At 36.4% G+C, this 20,178-nt stretch overlaps 1 protein-coding gene across 3 annotated transcripts in view; it reads right to left on the minus strand.

Moving 5' to 3' along the window:
* The window catches only part of mindy3 (MINDY lysine 48 deubiquitinase 3), a 190,421-nt gene that overhangs the window by 37,501 nt on the left and 132,742 nt on the right, over positions 1-20,178 (minus strand). For all 3 annotated transcript variants that reach the window (XM_039736227.1, XM_039736229.1, XM_039736228.1), the window contains one exon: positions 8,434-8,506. In XM_039736227.1, the coding sequence (XP_039592161.1) occupies positions 8,434-8,506 (73 nt within the window). The remainder of the gene's footprint in view (positions 1-8,433; positions 8,507-20,178) is intronic.

The following is a 20,178-nucleotide window of genomic DNA, read 5'->3' on the forward strand; positions in this document are numbered from 1 at the left end:
CACCATTGTCCCCACTTTTATTCATTTTGGCTATAGAACCGCTAGCAATAGCCGTAAGAGCAAACAACCACATACAAGGGATTAAACTAGGTGGCAAGGAACATAAAATAGCTTTATTTGCTGATTATGTAGTGTTATTCCTAAAACAATTAAACGCCTCTCTTCCAGCACTTTTAGATCTGATCGATCAATTCGGAAATATATCGGGTTATAAAGTGAACACATCAAAATCATCGTTAATGCTGCTGAATAAAGATAGCTGTCCAAATACATCGCATTTATTTACCTTGAAAATATCACCCAGCTTTACATATTTGGGTATCAAAATTGTTCCCCAATTAGAAAATATAATTTCTACAAATTATAATGTTATAATGGAATCAACATTTAAAGATCTGGAGAGATGGTTATCTTTACCAATTTCATTGATAGGAAGGATAAATATATTGAAGATGAACATTTTGCCTAAATTCATGTATTTATTCCAAAATATCCCCTTGGCGCCACCAGCTGGAATGTTCTCAAAGATTAATTCATTATTCAGGAAATTTATTTGGAACAAGAAATGCCCTCGAGTTCGTCTCTCTCTTCTCTACCTTCCATTTGACACTGGAGGGTTAAAATGTCCCAACCTGTACTGGTATTATTTAGCTGCACAATTAAGAACAATAATGTTTTATTTTTCCTCTGGAAATAAACCATCCTGGGTGGATATGGAGTCCTCTGGTTTTGCGTTACCTTTAAACTTGTATATATATTCAGATAAGATTAAACAACTGAAAACAGTCACCAAGCATCCCATAGTTTGTAATATGATTGGAGTATGGTGTGAAGTTAGAGAATACATGAAAATAGATGACTCTTTATCCCAGTATAGTCCCATTTGGGGCAACACATTATTCAAACCAGGCACGAAGGACTCAGGATTCCGGTTGTGGGCTGAAAAGGGATTAAGCAAAATTAGTGATCTTTTTGAGGAGGGAACGTTGATGTCGTTTGAGCAGATATCTAATAAGGCAAAATTAGTGATCTTTTTGAGGAGGGAACGTTGATGTCGTTTGAGCAGATATCTAATAAGTATAATATTCCAAGAAAACATTTCTTTAAATATTTACAGATAAGGAGCTTTGTTCTTTCTAGGCAGAATCAAGCACTAAACTTGCCAGTACTTTCTTCTTTGGAGGAATTAATTACTAAGAAATGCAACAATAAAGGATTAATATCAGTTTTTTACAACTGGCTTGTATCAGGGTCTACTGAATCAACAACACTGAAACTTGAATTATGGAAGACGGGATTGAACGAGGATATATCTGAGGATGAATGGAGACAAGTTTGTAAAAATTCTCAGAAACAGTTAGGGAGCGTTAGCTTAAAACTACTTCAATATAACTGGTTGATGCAGACTTATATAACTCCTGTCAAAATAAACAGGTTTAATAAAAATATTCCTGATACATGTTTCAAATGTAGAGAGGCACAGGGTTCATTTGTGCATTGTGCTTGGGAATGTAACATTATTAGAGACTTTTGGGTGGAAGTGATTAATATTACAAAGATAATTGTACCCTTGAATATTCCCTTAGATGCAAAAATGATTTTGCTACATTTATATCCAAAGAACCTTAAACTAAATCTTCAGCAGCGCAAATTCATAGACTATGCTATATTACAAGCTAAAAAAACGATAGCTCTTAACTGGAAAAGGCCTGATCCGCCATCTATTGAACTTGGATTAATGCCATGGCACAGTGTATGGTCATGGAAAATGTAACATATTTTATTAAAAACAAAATGGATGTATATGAAGAAATATGGAAGCCGTTTAAGTACTACATTAACAACAATAATATTGGTCATTTATTACAAGAGGTGTAACTATGTATAATTTTTTATTATTTTTTTTTTTCGAAAAGGTAACTTTTATGTGTAAAGTACAGTAATGTATATTTGGTTTTTGGGTACCTTGCAATATTTGTTTTGCATTTAAATTGTCTTGTGTAAAAGAATTCTTTGTATATCTATAGGGGAGAAGAGAGTGATGTTCTCTTGTTGGGGTGGGAAATAATTGTGACGAAATGGAAATTTGTTTCTATGCTACCTGTTTTGTATAATTAAAAACAATAAACACATTGTTAAAAAAAAAAATAGCAATAGATTACCAGTACAATCTACCTAAATGTTGTTTCGCCACAGAGTTGTCCATTTCTGTATTAAACTTAATCTAGAAAAACCTGTCAGGATAACCATTGCTATTCTGGATAGAGAAGAGTAATTACCACTCAGAATTAAATGATACAAGATGGTAGATACTGATGCATTGATCCTATGAGAAAAATAGGATTAGGTTCTGGTGTACCTTTCTAAAAATGGGGGAAGCGGGCAAGATCAGGAGTGACAGTGGGAGACGGGGTGAGGTGGATGCACCAGGCCTTCACTCTTATATCCTTTTGTCAGTAATGATCACTCTGCAAGCTCACCTATGGAAATGTTATTACTTCCTCTAGAAGGTCAAGTTCAAGTGTCTTCTTGGTGCTTCACCAGAGACCTTGAGTGAACGCAGCAGGGCCTCTCTTAAGACCTCACTAAACCAACCAATTGGTAGTAGCAACGGGTGTGTACAAGAGCATATGTGTACAAAAGGCAGGGGACTTAAAAGGTAAGTTTGATATTTTTCAAGTCAAACTTATTTGTTCACAAACATGGTATACATCTTTTTGCCAAGTGAAAAGTGTGTTCTAAAATAAAATACCTTCTATAAATCTAAAAAAATACCATGTCTGTTCTTGCAGTTTACAGTGGGGCTATAAAAGGTACTGGGGATCCAAAGGTGAAAGAAAAAGCCCTTAAACATACCAAATACGTCCACTTTGAAGTGGTAAAGGTTTCAATTTAAGAAAACATGCCTTCCGTATTTATGGGGCATCCTTGTGTTAACGAAAGGAAACAAGAAATAATTATTTTATCAAAGATTCATAGTACTATTTTTTCAAGATAAGTTTACATTTCTTGCTTGCTTGCAACAACCATTGTAGGTGGAGTTTTGGCACCCAAAGTCAAAGCCCCACAAGCTTACATTACGTGTTACTTAACAAAGCATGCAAGCAAGATGCATGCTGAGTGAAGGCACAGTGAGTTTCATTGTACTTTGTACACATAAAAATCTCAACTGATTCCACTGCATTTTATTTTTAATAAAACTGTTTGCTATTTGAAAGAGCTAAGCCACCTTCTCCATCGAATGTCTTAAGCATGCACAGTAAAAAAAAGCTCAGCAAATGAAAAAGGCAGAGCATGTGACAGAGCACACAAACCAATTATGAATTATTTATTGCATGACAAGTCACATTTGCAGATGACATGGTATTAAAAGAACTGAGCACAATTTTTTTGAGTGAGTAAATTAACTGACAATGATGCCAATCAACCTGTAAATACACATAGGAGGAGGACGTTGATTAGTAGAACCTGGTGTTTTGAGGCAGAAATGACAGCTCTGCATTACCACTCTGTACTGAAACTTAAGCTTACTAGTTTAGCCAAACTCAAGTAAGCTTAAGTATATGTATCCTCCATGCAATGAACTGGCACCCTGTCAAGGTACTGTTTCTGTCTTGTGCCCAATGATTGCCAGTATAGGCTCTTGCTGGCCCATGACCCTGCCCTGGATAAGTGGGTTAGGAATATGGGTGGATTATTTTTATTATTGTTATGCATGTAGTGGAAACATATATGAATATAATAAAAATGGAAGATACTGAAGACAGCAATTATGGTGATGATATTTTTTATAATTATTAGAAAGTTAGAACAATACAATCATGCAGGTGCTGTTCCTGCTTTGTGTCCTATGCTGGCAAGGATAAGCTCCGCCTGCCCTGTGACCCTGTCCTAGATAAGTGGATTAGGAAGATGGATGGATGAATTATCATTTTACCTATATCTGAGACAAAAACATGAAAAGATTCATAGAAGATATTGAGGGCATAAATAATAATTATTATTATTGGGCAGCACAGTGGCAGCACTAGTGTCTGAATGTTCCCTGTGTGGAGGTTGTAGGTTCTCCCCAGGTGCTCCAGTTTCCTCCCACCATTCATAGACCAAACAAATCCAGGTTACAATGGCATCACTCAAGTGGCCTTATAAAGAATATGTGTGTCCTGAAATGGGCTGACACCCTGTCTAGGAATTGTTCATGCCTGCAATGGCTTTTTTCAGTAATTATTGTCTAGTTGTCTACAGAACAGAGACAGCAATTCACATATGGGCATTACCATTCAATGTCAATAATGGTGCTTGGCAAAGACTTTCCAAGGTGAATTCATGGCAATGTCCCTGAAAGATACCGCACTGCCATAGAGGAAGGTAGCCGGTCGGTCTCCCTTTAAAATGGGAGTCACACAGCAATGGTTTGTATTTTGCTTTTTATTCTTCTTAAAACAACATGGATACACTATTTTGCTAAATATGTGTAATCTCAAGACATGGATCAAGACTTGGTAACATTTATGGCTTGAGAAATTTATATATTTGGTTAAGCTTTAAGGCTTTTTTAAAATAATTGGACCCCGGTATCCATAAGCTCCATTTTAAAATGCCAAGAGCAAGATAGCTATTTTTTAAAATATACAAAATACTGTATACTTCAATTTTGAATGCAATTTCAAGTGGCAAATTAACACACTCTATGATTGTGAAGAAACTGACTTGAAAAATAGTGATATTTTCCTTTAAACAGTCTGAGCTTATGACTTGCACTTATGGGGCACTAATTGTTCATGGGGACCAACTGCAAGTCCTGCCTCCATCTCAAATGGGGTTCATTGGGTTACCCATGCCTCCCAGCACCTGGTAGACACTCACTGACCCATTCAGTGCAGAGTATTTTTAGCCTCAGACATCAAGGACCAATTATTGATCATTCTTGCATGTTGCTGCTGCATGAAAGGCCTCTCGATATTTTCTTTCTGCTTTGCATAGCTGTGAATAGCTATAATTAGACCATGGGTGTCCTGAAATCAGTCACACTTTTCTAATGGGAGATAAAGTGGTCCACATTAATGGATCTGTGGATAGCAAAGATTTATTGTCCATACTGTAGAATTTATATGAATTTCCATGTTTGCCAAAAGTGTGAACATTTGGTTGATGTACCATATATTTAGGGAACACTGTCATAATAATACATGCTTTAACAAAGCGGAGCGAACAACAGTACTAGAATAAATGAGGTTAAAATGTTAGACTGAAAACATTTTGAATGTCATTTACACTCCTTGCATTGCAGGGAATAAACATGCCTTTTGAGCTCTTTCAAATTTACAGATCAGATGCCTGACAAAAGGCAAACAAAATGATCTCTAGCAGGCTGACTGCTGGAAACAGATGAACTACAAAATGCCAGGGGCTCGACAAAGTACAGTATTCAGTATTGCTGTAAGTTGTAGCAAAGAGAATTTGCTTTTGTTTCACTCAATTATATAGTTTCCCTCAAAAACTGCCCATTAGGATTTTTATAAGAGGTTTACTTTGTAATTTAAAGAAAGGTTACAAATATGTAAAGTCTTGTATTAAAGCATACGTGAGTCTTGAATTACAATGCAATTTGAGATAGCTGGAGTGAGAAAATGTGCCCGTTACTGGAAATTAATTTCTGAATACATTACGGGTTCCACCACATTAAACAGACTATTCAGTCTTCCTGTCTGTTGTGTGCTATTCCGAAAACGTAACAGTTGTGTTGTTGAGGCTATAACAAAGTACACTGTAACAACTCATGGATCCTGGGTATCCCATTGGATGCAGACAAATTACATACAGGTACAGACTTGTTTTTCCAGCACATCTAACAGATTCTCAACCGAATTGAGATCTGGGGAATTTGGAGGTCAAGTCAACACTGCGAACTCTTTGTTATATTCTTCAAACCACTCCTGAATAATTTTTACAGTGTGGTATGGCACATTATCCTGCTGAAAGAGACCACTGTCATCTGGGAATAACAATGCTATAAAGGGGTCTGCAACAATCTTTAGGTAGGTGGAACATATCAAAGTAATATCCACATAAATGCCCGAATCCAAGGTTTCCTACCAGAATATTGTCCAGAGCATCACAAGTACTCCGCCGACTTGCCTTATTCCCATACTGCATCCTGTTGCAATCTCTTTCCCAGGTAAATGCACCCTGATGTCAGTTGCGGTCAGGTTGGGGAGCATGCACTGGTAAACTGCATGTTGCTGCACCAACCACATGACGAAACAGCTCAGGATCCTCTCAGGCAGACATGCAGGCCAGTCCCACCCTTCGGAAATGACCAAGGACATTCTGAAGAGACGCAGTACCAAAGGAGTCAAGTCTTCATCTCAGGTCACTGGATAGTCTCCATGTATCGCAACCATATAGCAAAACAGGAAGCACCAGGACTCTAAAGACTTGGACACTTTGTCCTTTTGAAAAGATATCAAGAGCACCACACACCTCTTTCCAGTGACCTTATGACCCCCCCATATGCCCTCAAAATCAGTCTACTGACTTCATAGGAAGAGTCACTAAAAACACGCATTTCACTGCTGAGATAAGTAAATCTCTTGACAAGGTCAACATTCTCTCTGCAGACAGACACACTGCTGGTGACTGTGCCTAAGAGGTTATTAAAGGCCATCCATATTATCTAAAAGAAAAAATAATTCATCAGACCAGGTCACCATCTTCCAGTGCTCCATGGTCCAGTTCTGATACTAATGTGCTAATTGTAGGCACTTTTACCAGTGCACAGGGTCCAGCATGGGCACTCCGATTGGTCTGCAGCTATACAGCCCCTAACGCAACAAGCTGTAGTGTTCTGTGTTTAGACACTTTTCCCTCATGACCAGCCTTACATTCTTCAGCAGTTTGTGCTACAGTATTTCTTCTGTGGGATTGGACCACATGGGCTACCCTTTGCTCCCAGCACACATCAATGAACCTTGGACACCCATGGCATCTGTTTACTTGTTTTCCTTCCTTGAACCACTTTTGGTATTTACTAACCGCTACATACCGGAACACCCCAGAAGGCCTGTCATTTTGGAGATGCTCTGACCCAGTCATCTAGCCATCACAATTTGTCCCTTGTCAAAGTCGCTCAGATCCTTACACTTACCCATTTTTCCTGCTTCCAATACATCACCTTCAAGAATTCACTGTTCACTTGCTGCCTAATATAAACCTACCCCTTGACAGGTGCCATTGTAATGAGATAATCAATGTTTTTCACTTCACCTGCCAGCTACTGATCAGTAGCTGATCAGTGTATGTTTACACATCTAAGAGGTTCTAACATTCTAGTAAAGAAAATGTAGAAGCTCCAATAACACAGGAACTGTGTGGTTTTAAAACAAAGTACACTATTGTGTTACTTTGGTTTAAAAGATCTTCTTTACTCAAGTTAATTAAGCGAGGCAAAGTTTTTTGAGGTAAACCAAGATTTAAAATAGCCCCCAATCCAACCCCCCTCCCCCTTTTCTGCTGACTGCATCAAAGATAAAAATAAAGGGCTACACTGCAATACAAACTCTGTGTCTTCAACATGGTTTTCCCCTTTATTTATGTCTTCCATGATTGGGTGTGGGGTTGTCCATTGGCAATTTCAAGTTGAAATAAGGTGTTCTATTCATTACCACATACTATTCAATATGTTCCAGAGTGTCACAACATGAAATATTAAAGGGCAAATTATTTTCACAACATCCTTTACATTTAATGCTTTTTATAATGTTTTTGAGCAAAATAAAATCAATAATTGAACAAACAAACAAAAACACATTATAAATATCTGTCTCAGCCTTCTTTAATGCTAAAGTGGCAACTTTTAATGTTGATAGTAAACATGCTCTTCAAAACAATATACAAACTACTATTTTATACAGCATTTTTCTACAATAACTATGGCCTATAGGCAACATAAATTTATCGAGCTATGGTGCAACTGATTATGTTTTAAACTGCAGCATAGGAAGGTAAGCCAACTTGTTCAGGCTACATAGTGAAGCAGACAAGGAACTGAACTGCCAGCCTTGTGGTTTGAAAATCAATGCCTCAGCCATTAAATGATACTATATGCTACATTTCAACAGTTCCCTTAACACAAACACAAATTAAGCAGGCATTTTGAAAAACATAACCCAAAATAAGTGAGTGTACTTAACAAAACCAGAAGACTAAAGAAGAAAGTAAGGAAACTAATCTCTCAAAAACACTCCATGCACAATGTGTATGGCTCTAAATAATGCATTTACTCAAAACAAAAATCAATGTTGCCAATATAATACAAAAAATAGCATTATTCAAATTAACTATTATTTATCTTAATGGTTGTGTTCAATATTCAATATGTTGACGATGCACACTGCTTAAAGGAGAAAATAAATATTGCTAGAAATATTATACCTTCAGGATCATATGTTTGAAAAATTCTTCTAGCTTGTTCTGATGGTGATTCAGGAGCAACTAGAGTCATTTCCTGTAGTATCAGACAAAATAACATTACATAAATATGCATGCACATAAAATTTAAATAACAGTACCTGTAAAAAATCAATTAGTTAGTAAAATATAATGGTTTATGGTATAATGGTATGATATAATGTATGTTTAGAACTTTCTGCATAAACATTCATCTAAATTGCTGGCACTGCTGTTTTAGTTGCCAGAAGCCTTATTTAGATTGGGAATGAATATGCTGCAGGGAGAATCCCTGTGCAAATTCACAACTACCATTACTAAGGCACAACATGCTGACAAAATATTCAACCAACATGGTAGTGGTTATGATAACTGTCTACCAAATCTCGTTTACCTGCAAAATGCTACGGTGGACTACAAAACACTACATAACCACATTACAAGCTGCCTGCCCTTCATGAAGGTGGCAGAAATTATCATTGATCATGCTCCTTTTTAAGATGAACTGCTCAGAAGAAATCACTTTCACGTTAACTGTGTATATAACTGCAATTATTAACAAATCTGATCATGTTGTTCCTGCAGAAAGTCCCCATTTTTGCCAAATCTAGTGAAATGATGTACTTTTAAATGCACAGAAGAAATTAGGAAAATGCATACTCCTGTGTCTCATAGGAAATGTCAGATATGTGCTTACTATTAACTTCCATGAGTGAACCTAAAAAATGTAAAAATACAAATGGCATACATTCAGACATTTACAAAATTTAAAGCTCATCTTTTATTTTAGGTCAACAGAATATAACTGAAAAACATTAACTGTACACACTGGTTTTCTCTCTATTCTAATTCAAGTTTAACGCTTGAAATTTTGACAAAGACTGAGGGTATTTATGTTCACCAACACTAAATAACTATGGTATTTATGCATCATGAAAAAAACTACTGGTTAAAATAAAGCAAACCAGAAATAAATTTGACATTTAGTAATAAAAGCTACCAAAAAGCCAGTATTAAAGTTATTACATTTCAAAACTTTAGTGTTAGCATTACATTAAATGTGGACTTAGTCAAAAGAGAATGGCCATATTAATGGTATTTATTGCTATAAATAAATTACAGTACATATGGGAAACTGGCACATTATCACATTCAAAACAAATATCTATAATACCTCTTTTTAGCTAGTACACATTTAGAAGCTCATTATTACCAAATTCCTAGCATTTCAAATTGGTTTTGTCCTTCTGCTGCTTTACTGAAAATAATGTGTCTGTTTATGGTGAGGTTTTGCTTTAGTGAGTGAAAGAAGGGACTGAAGTGGCATGTAATCTTATATTTCTTGAATACATGCAGAGCCCAGTTGACTCATTTTATGAATAGCAAACAAGTAGAACATGCGACAAGCAAGGAATGATATTAAACAAAAGAATTTTCTATGGGTCCATAAGAAGACAGGTCATTAGTATCCAATTTAGGTAAATCACACTGGCTGGAAACACAGGGGTCTGTGTGGCATCAGTGTGACCCAAAGTCAGGTTTCACAGTTAATTAAGTGCTTATTCATTTTTACTGACTACTGCCATTATTCCATACAATTATGATGTCATAGGTACTATTTCAGTAATCTTACATGCTGTAGTGCACTTACACACATGTACTTGTTATTGATCTCATTAGCTGACAAGTGATATTGCAGCAGCAGTATTTAACATAAAATAAGCAAAATGATCAGTAAGCTGTTAGCTTTCTTGTACTTCATTAAATGGCTACATGTAAAACAGGTAAACAGGAAGGTGCTTAAAGTGCCTAATCAGGACCTGGCTAGGGAAAGCAAGCCTGTGAGGCTTATCATATTGCTTGCAATTCAGCTTCTCTTGTTCCAAATAGCTCTGAGATATATTATGTGGTAATCTCTCCCATCACTACAACAAATAAGCTGACATAGCAGCACATCTTCACTTGTGTCTGTTTTTTTTTTTTAATTGTATGCGACTCATAGCATGAAGTTATGTAGTGACTTTTAGTAATTTTCACTACATCTAAACACTGCAGGGCAGCTAAAACAAATGCTCCTCCTAGACTGAAGTGATCACAATATAGCCACAGTTGATTTATTTCATAAAATCTATCAAAGGCATGTCTAGTCACCAGGAATAGGTCTTGGAATACAATTAAGCATTGTTGGGTAATGCATGACGAATATTATTGGGCAATGGTTGACCTGACATGAAAAGTTGTTTGAAAAATAACAAGATCTTCAATGTACTTGTAAATTGTAAAACTGCTCCAAATAAACAGCAAAAGTGACTAATATAGGTTTCCGTTATTACTGTTTTGTCAAAGAACCATTTAAAAATGCTTGGTTTGTAACACTTTATGTGATGTCTTGATATGCAAATCATTTCACTTCTAAGTTTGAAATCAATGAGTTTAGAAAAAGATGGAGTGAAAGGGAATTAAATCCCTTAGAGGCAGTGAATGTGCTTGGTGAAAGACAAACAATCTTACGGATGTCATAAACTGTGCCCCACCTCTGCAAGTTGCTGGACCAAACACTATCCAGAAATGTAGAGTGTGTAGTGTTGCCACATATGGGGATTTCCTTTTCATAGTATGTCCTGATTGTTATATGTTAGTAACAATACCTGTAGCATAGATACCTAGTTTGTAAATATGGGGTCTGTTTCTTTAAAACTGGTTTGCATGGATGTGGAGGGGCCTGTGGGATTTGTAGTGTGTAGTTGTAGGCACTGTAAATATAATACCTGAAGAGAAGGGTGCGGTGAGACTTTATTTTTTTCATTTTCCATCAACCTGATCATCGGCAGCACTCAAAAACCTTCAATAAACTCGATATTCATAGTAAAGATGATTTTGACCGGCCATTGGATGCAGGGATGGTTGGGCATTTTTTCCTCCCATTCCTTTCAGTAGTTGCTCTTTACAGAAGAGGTGTGCACTCTGGTGATAGGACTGTCTTACATTATTGATTTTTTCTGGAAGCAGTTTACAAAAGGAGATTATTCCTTTACATTTTTTCTTCTAGTAAATGTTGTTTGCACTTCAGGATCCATACACTTCAATTAAAGTAAACAGTTTTTGGGACTGTATATATTGATGGTTAGAGGGTATACAGTATGTGGGTATGTATATGTATGTATTTTATATATATATATATATATATATATATATATATATATATATATATATATATATATATATATAGGGGGCTTTGCTCTCCAACTCCCCCGCCCCAGCCTGAGCTAAGCGCCAGCCACATATGTGGATTTCACTTTCACCAAACAATAAATCTTTTAATTCAAACATTACTTTTCCCTGATGGCAGCACGAATTAGACGATCTACAAGTCTCCGACTTAAAGTTTAAATCTGAACAATATATCTGATCTCTCTTTGCTGTTCCGTTACTTCATTGAGTGATAATTTCCGTTTGTTAGCGCTAATGCAATCTTTACTATAATTTTTTTGGAACTTTTGAATTTTAGTGCTTTCATTATCTCTAACCTGCTCTGTATGTGTAGACATTTTTTAATTCTTTATGATGTTCTACTTTGTCATCTACTCTTTGTCTTTTATTTCTGGCCTGGGGCGTAGTTAAATCTCTTGCCACAAAGTCTCGCCTCACGGGACGTGAAAGTATCTCTCTGAAAAAGTGGGTGTTGGGATGGAAAAATACTGTAGGGCATAGGTGTTGGCCTAATTCCATCTGTAATTTATAATCATAACAGCTTCATCGTTATGCAAACTTAATGACAACATTGGCACCCTCCAGAAGTCGAGCTTCAAGACAAGTGGGCACTACATATCTGTAGATTGTGCAAAGAAAGCACCAAGTTAAATGGAGTGGTAAGCCTGTCACACAATCATTTTACTGTCCATATTATCAGAACATGTTCAAGATACAGTATACTGACTGCACAATTCAACAAAGCCATATGCAATGTTAAGTGATAAAGTTTAGGTGAGTTAATAAACTAATTAATTTAAGGATTTTTGTAATGAATTATGTTGTTTTTAAGCTAATATTGTCAATTGTAATGCAATTTGGTGTTATTTGAACAAAGGTGGGGTCATTCTCTGGGGACTGGAATGCTTAAAAATGCTTTTCATTTAAGTTACTGGCAATAAGGTGTTCATGTCACAAAAATTCACCTTACAATGGGTTTTCAGAAACAGATTAGCTTTGAAAAGTGGAAGAAGCCTGTACTTTTTCATGTATATCACACTTATGTTTACTTAATGACACTTTTCTAATACTACACAGTATAACACCTCCTTCAGTTCAGTTTATTTTTAAACATGAGGTCATTATCTGAGTATTGAAGAGTTGAGTTAAATTTTCATCTATGTATTTTCTCTATTACCGTTTCCATACTATCTTTTCAAGACTCTTAACAAACAAGCAGAAAAACTAGCACTGTATACTAAAAATAAAACCATAAAGCCTGGCTTTCCAACTTCACATGATCCAATTATGCACAGCTACTACTTAAAGCAAAAACTACACCATAACAATGGAACATGATGATCATTATATTAACCAATAATTAAAAAAAAATGGGGAACATGATGGTTCATGAAAATCACTCATAAAAACACATTTCACATAGTGAAGTTATGCTTCACAGAGCTTTTCATATCAGTATTCCTGATTAAACTCACTTTTTTATTTCAAACAGGACTTTGTCAAACTACTTACAATTTAAGGTCACAAAATGAGCTGATTAGATTTACTGTTTTATTTTTCTGGAAACAAGATAAATGCACAAAAAATGACTTTTAGTAATTTTCTCTATATCTAAACAATGCAGAGCAGCTAAAACATTTACTACATACTTTAAACAAGGAAGTCTAATTTAAAAAAGCAGTAAAAGCAGGAATATCTTAAAAACCAAACATCATTCTTCTTCAGATTTCATATTTTGCGAGATTTAAATAAAATAACAAAACAAACGTTATATATACACCCACAAACACTGCTTATGTATATTTTACCCTTCCATTGCCAAAACTGCTTTATTCCATTACAGTTTAAAGGGGACACTAGAATCTATTTGTGTAAAACTGAATGCAAAAATTAATGCTCCACATAGGCAACCGGTCTTATTCAGGAAACACCTACATACATACATGCATACATACATACACACCTGGACTAGCATATATTGGGATGTGACCTCAGGTTACCAGAGTTGTAAGGCAGTAACACTATCCATTGCACCAATGTAGTTTTCTAGAGTGGAAAAAATATATGCTAAATTGAAAAGGCAATTAATTTAGTAATGTTACGTTCTGTACATTTAATGATTTTTAGACACAATAATAACAGCACATAATATCTGTACAACATTCTTTTAAAATTACTTTAAATAAAATGATGTTATGCATAACTTTTGAAATCTCAATATCAAAAAAAATATCAGCCTATACAAAATAACACCTCTGAACAATACGCCTACATTATATAAGGAGGAATATGCCACTTCTAGTATAGACAGGATAAAACAGTGTTATTCTATTTTATCACTAAATATTTGTAGGAGATATTACTGTAGCTTCCTTTGTCATATGAAACCATGTGAGATTAATTTACCAGAACAAACAATAGGATCACCATCATTTCAATATGATTTCAACGTTTAAAAAAATGAAAGTGAACCACAGTATGACACAGAAGGAACTCTTTAATGTTGAATTACTTAATGCAATAGCCTGTAGCACCCATAAATTCCATCAATAAATATTTAAAATGCAGCTGCTATTAGGTGTGCACTTTGTACTCACATCTGCAGCAGATTGCTGAAGTGAACAATGAACTCAAGAGAGGTCACAAAGGTCAGATTCATAAATGTGGGATAAGAAATAAACTCACTCACTCAATCACAAGAAAACCTTGCAATAAAGGCATGGGGGCACTCAAAAACCCATACAATACAAACATTAAAGAAAAAAATCTGAGTCCTTACATTCTTCATTCCCTTATACTGGTATAAATGTTTCATATAATCTGTCTTAGAAGTCCAATTACAAACATCAGGGACAAATGAGATTCAAACACATACATAAGCCCAAACCACATTATGCTGTACCTTAAAATGAGAAATTTAATTTGAGAATTCTATATAAATGAAACATATCATAATTTGTATTCATTGAATGCATTTACAGTCAACTTCAGAAATACTAGCACCCCTCAAAAAAGTAAAAAATTAATATAATATACATAATCCATACAATTATTCTCAAAAATTCTCAAATGTTCGGAGAAATTATTGACTATTTATTTAATAAAAACAATTCTTGCAATGGTGTTATATCTTCAAAATAGTTTATCTTGTCAAAAATGTATGCGGCAAAATTATTAACATCCTTAAAGAATACTATAAATACAGTAAGACCAAATAAATTTGCATCTCAGGGGAAAAATGTTTCATGAAATTGCTTTTAGTGCTTAGGAACTTTTGGTGTCTAGGAACTGTTGTCTATGGCTATTTCCTGTTTCACTGGGGCATAAATACAGTATGAGGTAACAAACAAGAAAAATTATTTTTGTCGTCCATCAACATGGATAAAACCAAACAGCTCTCAGCTCAAATGAGGAAAAAAGGAGAGCTGCAAAGATTGGGTTATGCCTACAGAAAAATAAGTATTCAAATTAAATGATAAGTAAGCACATGCCATAATAAGGGGACGCATCTGCATATTGCACCAAACGCACAATGAAGAGAACGAGAGGCAAAAAGGAGCTCAAAGATCACAGTTTTACAATTGTAAAATTCGGCTGAACCTTGGGGATTCACTGATTCAACTGTGAGATGACACATCCATGACCAGAAACAATGGGTGGAACAAAAGGAGCTTCTCCAGAGTCCCAATTCCCAGCATCTCAACTTTGCCAAACAACATTGGAGATACAACTGGAATCGTGTCTTGTGGTCAGATGAGACAAAAATTGAGCTTTTTGGCCACCCACATCATTGTCAAGTTTGGCGAGAAAAGGGAACTGCATACAAAGCATGGCATCTCATAACCACGGTAAAGTATGGTGGTGGTTCTTTAATGTTTTGGGGCTGTTTTACTGCCAGTGGTCCAGGGGCTCTTGTTAAGGTCAGTTGCATAATGAATTCCATTAAATACCAGAACATTTCAGCAGAAAATCTGATTGCTTCTGCGAGAAGGCTGAAACTGTGCCGTGGTTGGGTATATAATGGTCCAAGGCACACATCAAAATCAACAAAGAACTGGTTGCAGAAACACAAAATCAAGGTTTTACAATGGCGCTCTCATTTTTCAGATTTGAACCCAATTGAAAAACTGTGGTCACAATTAAAAACAGCAGTTCACAAGAGAAAAACCCAAGAATCTCCATGACTTGAAAATGTTCTAAATGGAAGGGTGGTATAAGATCCCTCCACAAAAGTCTTCTCCAGCCTTGTTAAACACTACAGAAAGATGCTGCTGTTATTTTCGCCAAGGGGAGGCTCCACCAAATACTAAAATTTGAGTGCCACTATTTGGAATCTACCTTATTATGAGCATCTGTGTTACTAAAGAAAAACTTTATTTTGTTTCAAAAGTCTGTATGACAATAAAAGCATAAGGCTTACCCAGTAGTTTAAGCACAAAATACCACTCATTGCATGTGTGGTCCCTTTAATACATTCATTTTTGCAGTTTTTCATGGCTGTATAAATGTATTTATCCTGAACAAACATAGTGCTAGCAGTCATGTCACTGTGGCTTCAACTATCCAGTCAATCTAATGTGCTGGTGTACATTTTTGAATTCATATAATTTTAAATTAAACAAAACGATTGCCTTAATAACACTTGGCGTTTTCAATTCATTTGGCCATTTACTATATAGTATTTTATGTAGATATATTGTTCTAACAATTCCTCTTGCCTGCTGCCAATCATTTTTGTTATTGATGCAGTTAGTTTTATTACCATCTTTTTCTTGTAGATGAGCTCTTGTGAGCATGAACACCAAGCATGTGGCAATTAAGTTAAATTAACTTCAGCTAAAATGTATTTCTAAGGAGGTATAATAATTTTATCACCTCTAGTTCAGATGCAACCCTCAAATTTGGCATTTTAACAGAGTTCTCTTAGTGCTATTCTCTAGACTGGATTATTTTAATGCATATTCAAGAATTGCAGCTAATTTTCTTAATAAAGACTCATGAAAAGGATATTTGTAAATGTAGCAGGATCCCTTATTGTGTATTGCTAACACTAGTTATACATCAGAATTCTGATTTAACCTTTTTCTCCAATTCAGAAAATAAAGATGCATTCACAGTTCTGTCATATAAAATCCGTAGCACATTAGCTGCTAGGACAGAGGAAATTATGGCAGACATGAAGTGTTTTGGGATTCTTTAACTAACAATAACTTGCTTCAATTAAAGTTATATTCGCACCAATTAAAATGTGGTGTAAATTAAAAGTTAATTCAGTGCAGATTACAACCTTGAAACCTAGCAATAGAATGTTCTGATGAAGAACAGGTCAAAGTTATTTAGCTCAAAAAAACACCAATGTTCAATTAACTAGTTAGTCACTATCTTTGAGGAGCCTGTACACTCTCCCCATGTCTGCACATGTTTTCCCTGGAAGTTCCACCTCCACATCATTAAATTGTACAGGTTAACCAGCAACTCTAAATTAACCTAGTATGACCATGTGCAGTGGTGTAAATGAGAGTATACCTAGTAAGATACCTGGCATTTTGCCCAAGGTTAGCTATGATCTTAAACAGGGGTCCAGATCTCTATGAATGTCTGTTAATGTGCCTTTATGGCTTTACATTTTATGGCATTTGTTTTTGTTGAAAATGTAAAAAACTGGTATTGATAGTGATGCTATAGTAGTTCATCAGCTGCCTTAGCACCTTTGGTTTCCATGAAGTCTGCAAATTCTGTTGATATCTGCTTGAGTTTTCTCTGCTAAAAAAAAAAAAAAAACGTTCTCGTTCTCCTAAACCAGCCAAATTATCATTAAATAATCTGACAAACAAGGGCAAATGGGAATGCAGTAAATTCGTTGCAAATAACACTTTGGTGAAATTTGCTGATCAACACTAATAACCATGAATGATAATGGTGTCAAGACACAGCCCTGACAAATTCCGACAACCACAGTAAACTAATTCAATTTATAGCAAAGTATTTGGACAAAGCTTTCACTACATTGATATAGGGAACAAATACCAGTCTTCCATGCAACATTGAATAAATGTGTTGTATTCTGTTAAGCTTTTAGTTGCACCTAAGACAAGAGATTTAACAAAGATAAAGAAATCCAGTGTCGCCCCCCCTCTCCCAACCTGCATTCCTGAGAAAATGGCTTAATTTCTGCTCTTACATTCTCAGTCAGCCCTACATGTCATCTGATCACAAATGTGTAAACCAGAGTTGAACTGATACCTTTGCAGGCTCTTTGAGACATGGAGGCACCAAATGGACACCCGTCTCTTCTTTTTAAAAGCACTCTCTGAGACCAAAAAGTTGAGGAGCTGCTCTCTCTTTGAAAATTTGAAAGCTGAGATTCACTTTGCTAATCCAAGTTACAGTATGTGCCAGTGACTTCCTACAGTGTTAATCATACTATCCCATCCATCCATCCATACTCCAACCCGCTGAAGCCAATCCCAGCCAACACAGGGCACAAGGCAGGAACCAATCCTGGGCAGGGTGCCAACCCACTGCAGGACACACACAAACACACCCACACACTAGGGCCAATTTAGAATCGCCAATCCACCTAACCAGTATGTCTTTGGACTGTGGGAGGAAACTGGAGCGCCTGGAGGAAACCCACGCAGACACGGGGAGAACATGCAAACTCCACGCAGGGAGGACCCGGGAAGCAAACCCGGGTCTCCTAACTGCGAAGCAGCAGCGCTACCACTGCGCCACCGTGCCGCCCTCATACTATCCCAACAATGCTAAATGCTGTCAAAATATCCAATACAATTTTGTCCACACCAGCACCTTGAAGCACCATACTAACTATGGCAATATTAATGGGATAACACACATCCCGACATGTCCAACTTTATCTCTTGGTAGAAGTCCAAGGCAATGTCCAACTGGGTTTTTTGCATTGCTCAACCATTTCCCTAAAAGGGGTCAATACTTCTCCATCCCTGATTAACACAGTCTGCACAAAGTCACACATTCCCCACTGAGGTTGTTGAACAGTTTGCCTTGAGGTCATCTCAAAGTCTTTCTCTATGAGCTCTCCAAACTTCTCCCATGCTCAAGTCTTTGCTTCCACAAATGGTTTTGCAACACTTGTCTTAACCCTGTTGGTACCCATCAATAGGATCACAAGATCCAATAGACATTTCCCAGAAGACCACCTTCTACAGTCTGACTGCTTCCCTCACTGTCCAACATCCTAGGGCTGCCACTACATGATGCCCTAACTGCTAAAGATCACAGGTTTTAGCAGCTCCTTCCACAACTGAGGTCTTGAACAGGGTCCATTCAAAATGAACTTTCCTCACCTTACTCTGCACATGGGAAAAGTTCTTTTGGAGGTAGCAGTTGAACTCATCTCGAACGGAAGCCTCAGTCATATGCTCCCAAGAAAGCCTAACTGCTCATTTAGCCTTCACTGGTCTATCCGACCTATGTCCCTCACTTTGAATTCAAGTCACTACCAAGTGGTAATAAGTTGTACAGCTCGGACCCTTTCTTCACCTGAGTGTCCAAAACATATTGCCTCAAGACAGATGATAAAACTGCGAAGTCTATCATCAACCTTCAGCCCAAGGTTCTGTGGTATCACTTATGAGCCTCCTTGTGTTCGAATATACAATATGTGGTTTGTTATGCACAATTCACAACTAGCACAGAAATCCAGTAACAACTCACAATTCTGGTCCAGGTCCAGCCCTTCCAGGTATCTCTGTCATTCCTGACATGAACATTGATGTCATTCAGTAAGACTACTGAGTTATCGGGAATCACTTTTTCAAGCACCACATCCACCTTATCAAAGAAGGTTGAATACTCAGAAAAGTTGTTTGGTGCACACACACAAACAACAGTCAGGGTTTTCCTCTCTGTGACTCGTAGATGCACTGAGGCAACGTTCTCATCCACACAAATTGCACAGCCCTCAGACAGTCACTTGTATCCTGACACAAGCCTATGGTGTCTTTTACACATGTCAACTCCAGAGAAGAAGAGAGATCACAATGATCAAGTAGTTTGGTTCCAGAATCCATGCTATGCGAGAAGATATTAACTATTTGCAGTTGGTACTTTCCTACCTCCTGTACATGCTCAGGCTTCCTCCCCACAAGAAGGGTATAATGTTCCAAATTCCAAAAGCCACTCTCCATTACCAGGGTCTAACTTGGCATCACACCAGACTCCTGTTGCTGTCTCTCATATACCACTTACAACACCATAAATAACAGGAAAACATTAAGAACAGTGTTTGAAGCTCTGTTATATTAATTTCAGCGAAAAAACTAAAGTATGGGCAGACTGTGCCCTCACCATAAACAAACTGGCAGAGTTGTTATTTAAATTATATTCTTAGATTTAATCATTTTCATTTTAAAAGTCTGCAATTTTTATTTTAGTATATGAATGAATAAAAAAAAGTATTAAACATTATTAAACATTAAGTCTTGTTAACCCTAACACATTATTTCAGGATTTACCTATCTCATGTTATTCTCAGAG

Source organism: Polypterus senegalus, chromosome 15 (genome assembly GCF_016835505.1).
Source record: "Polypterus senegalus isolate Bchr_013 chromosome 15, ASM1683550v1, whole genome shotgun sequence".
NCBI lineage: Eukaryota > Metazoa > Chordata > Cladistia > Polypteriformes > Polypteridae > Polypterus > Polypterus senegalus.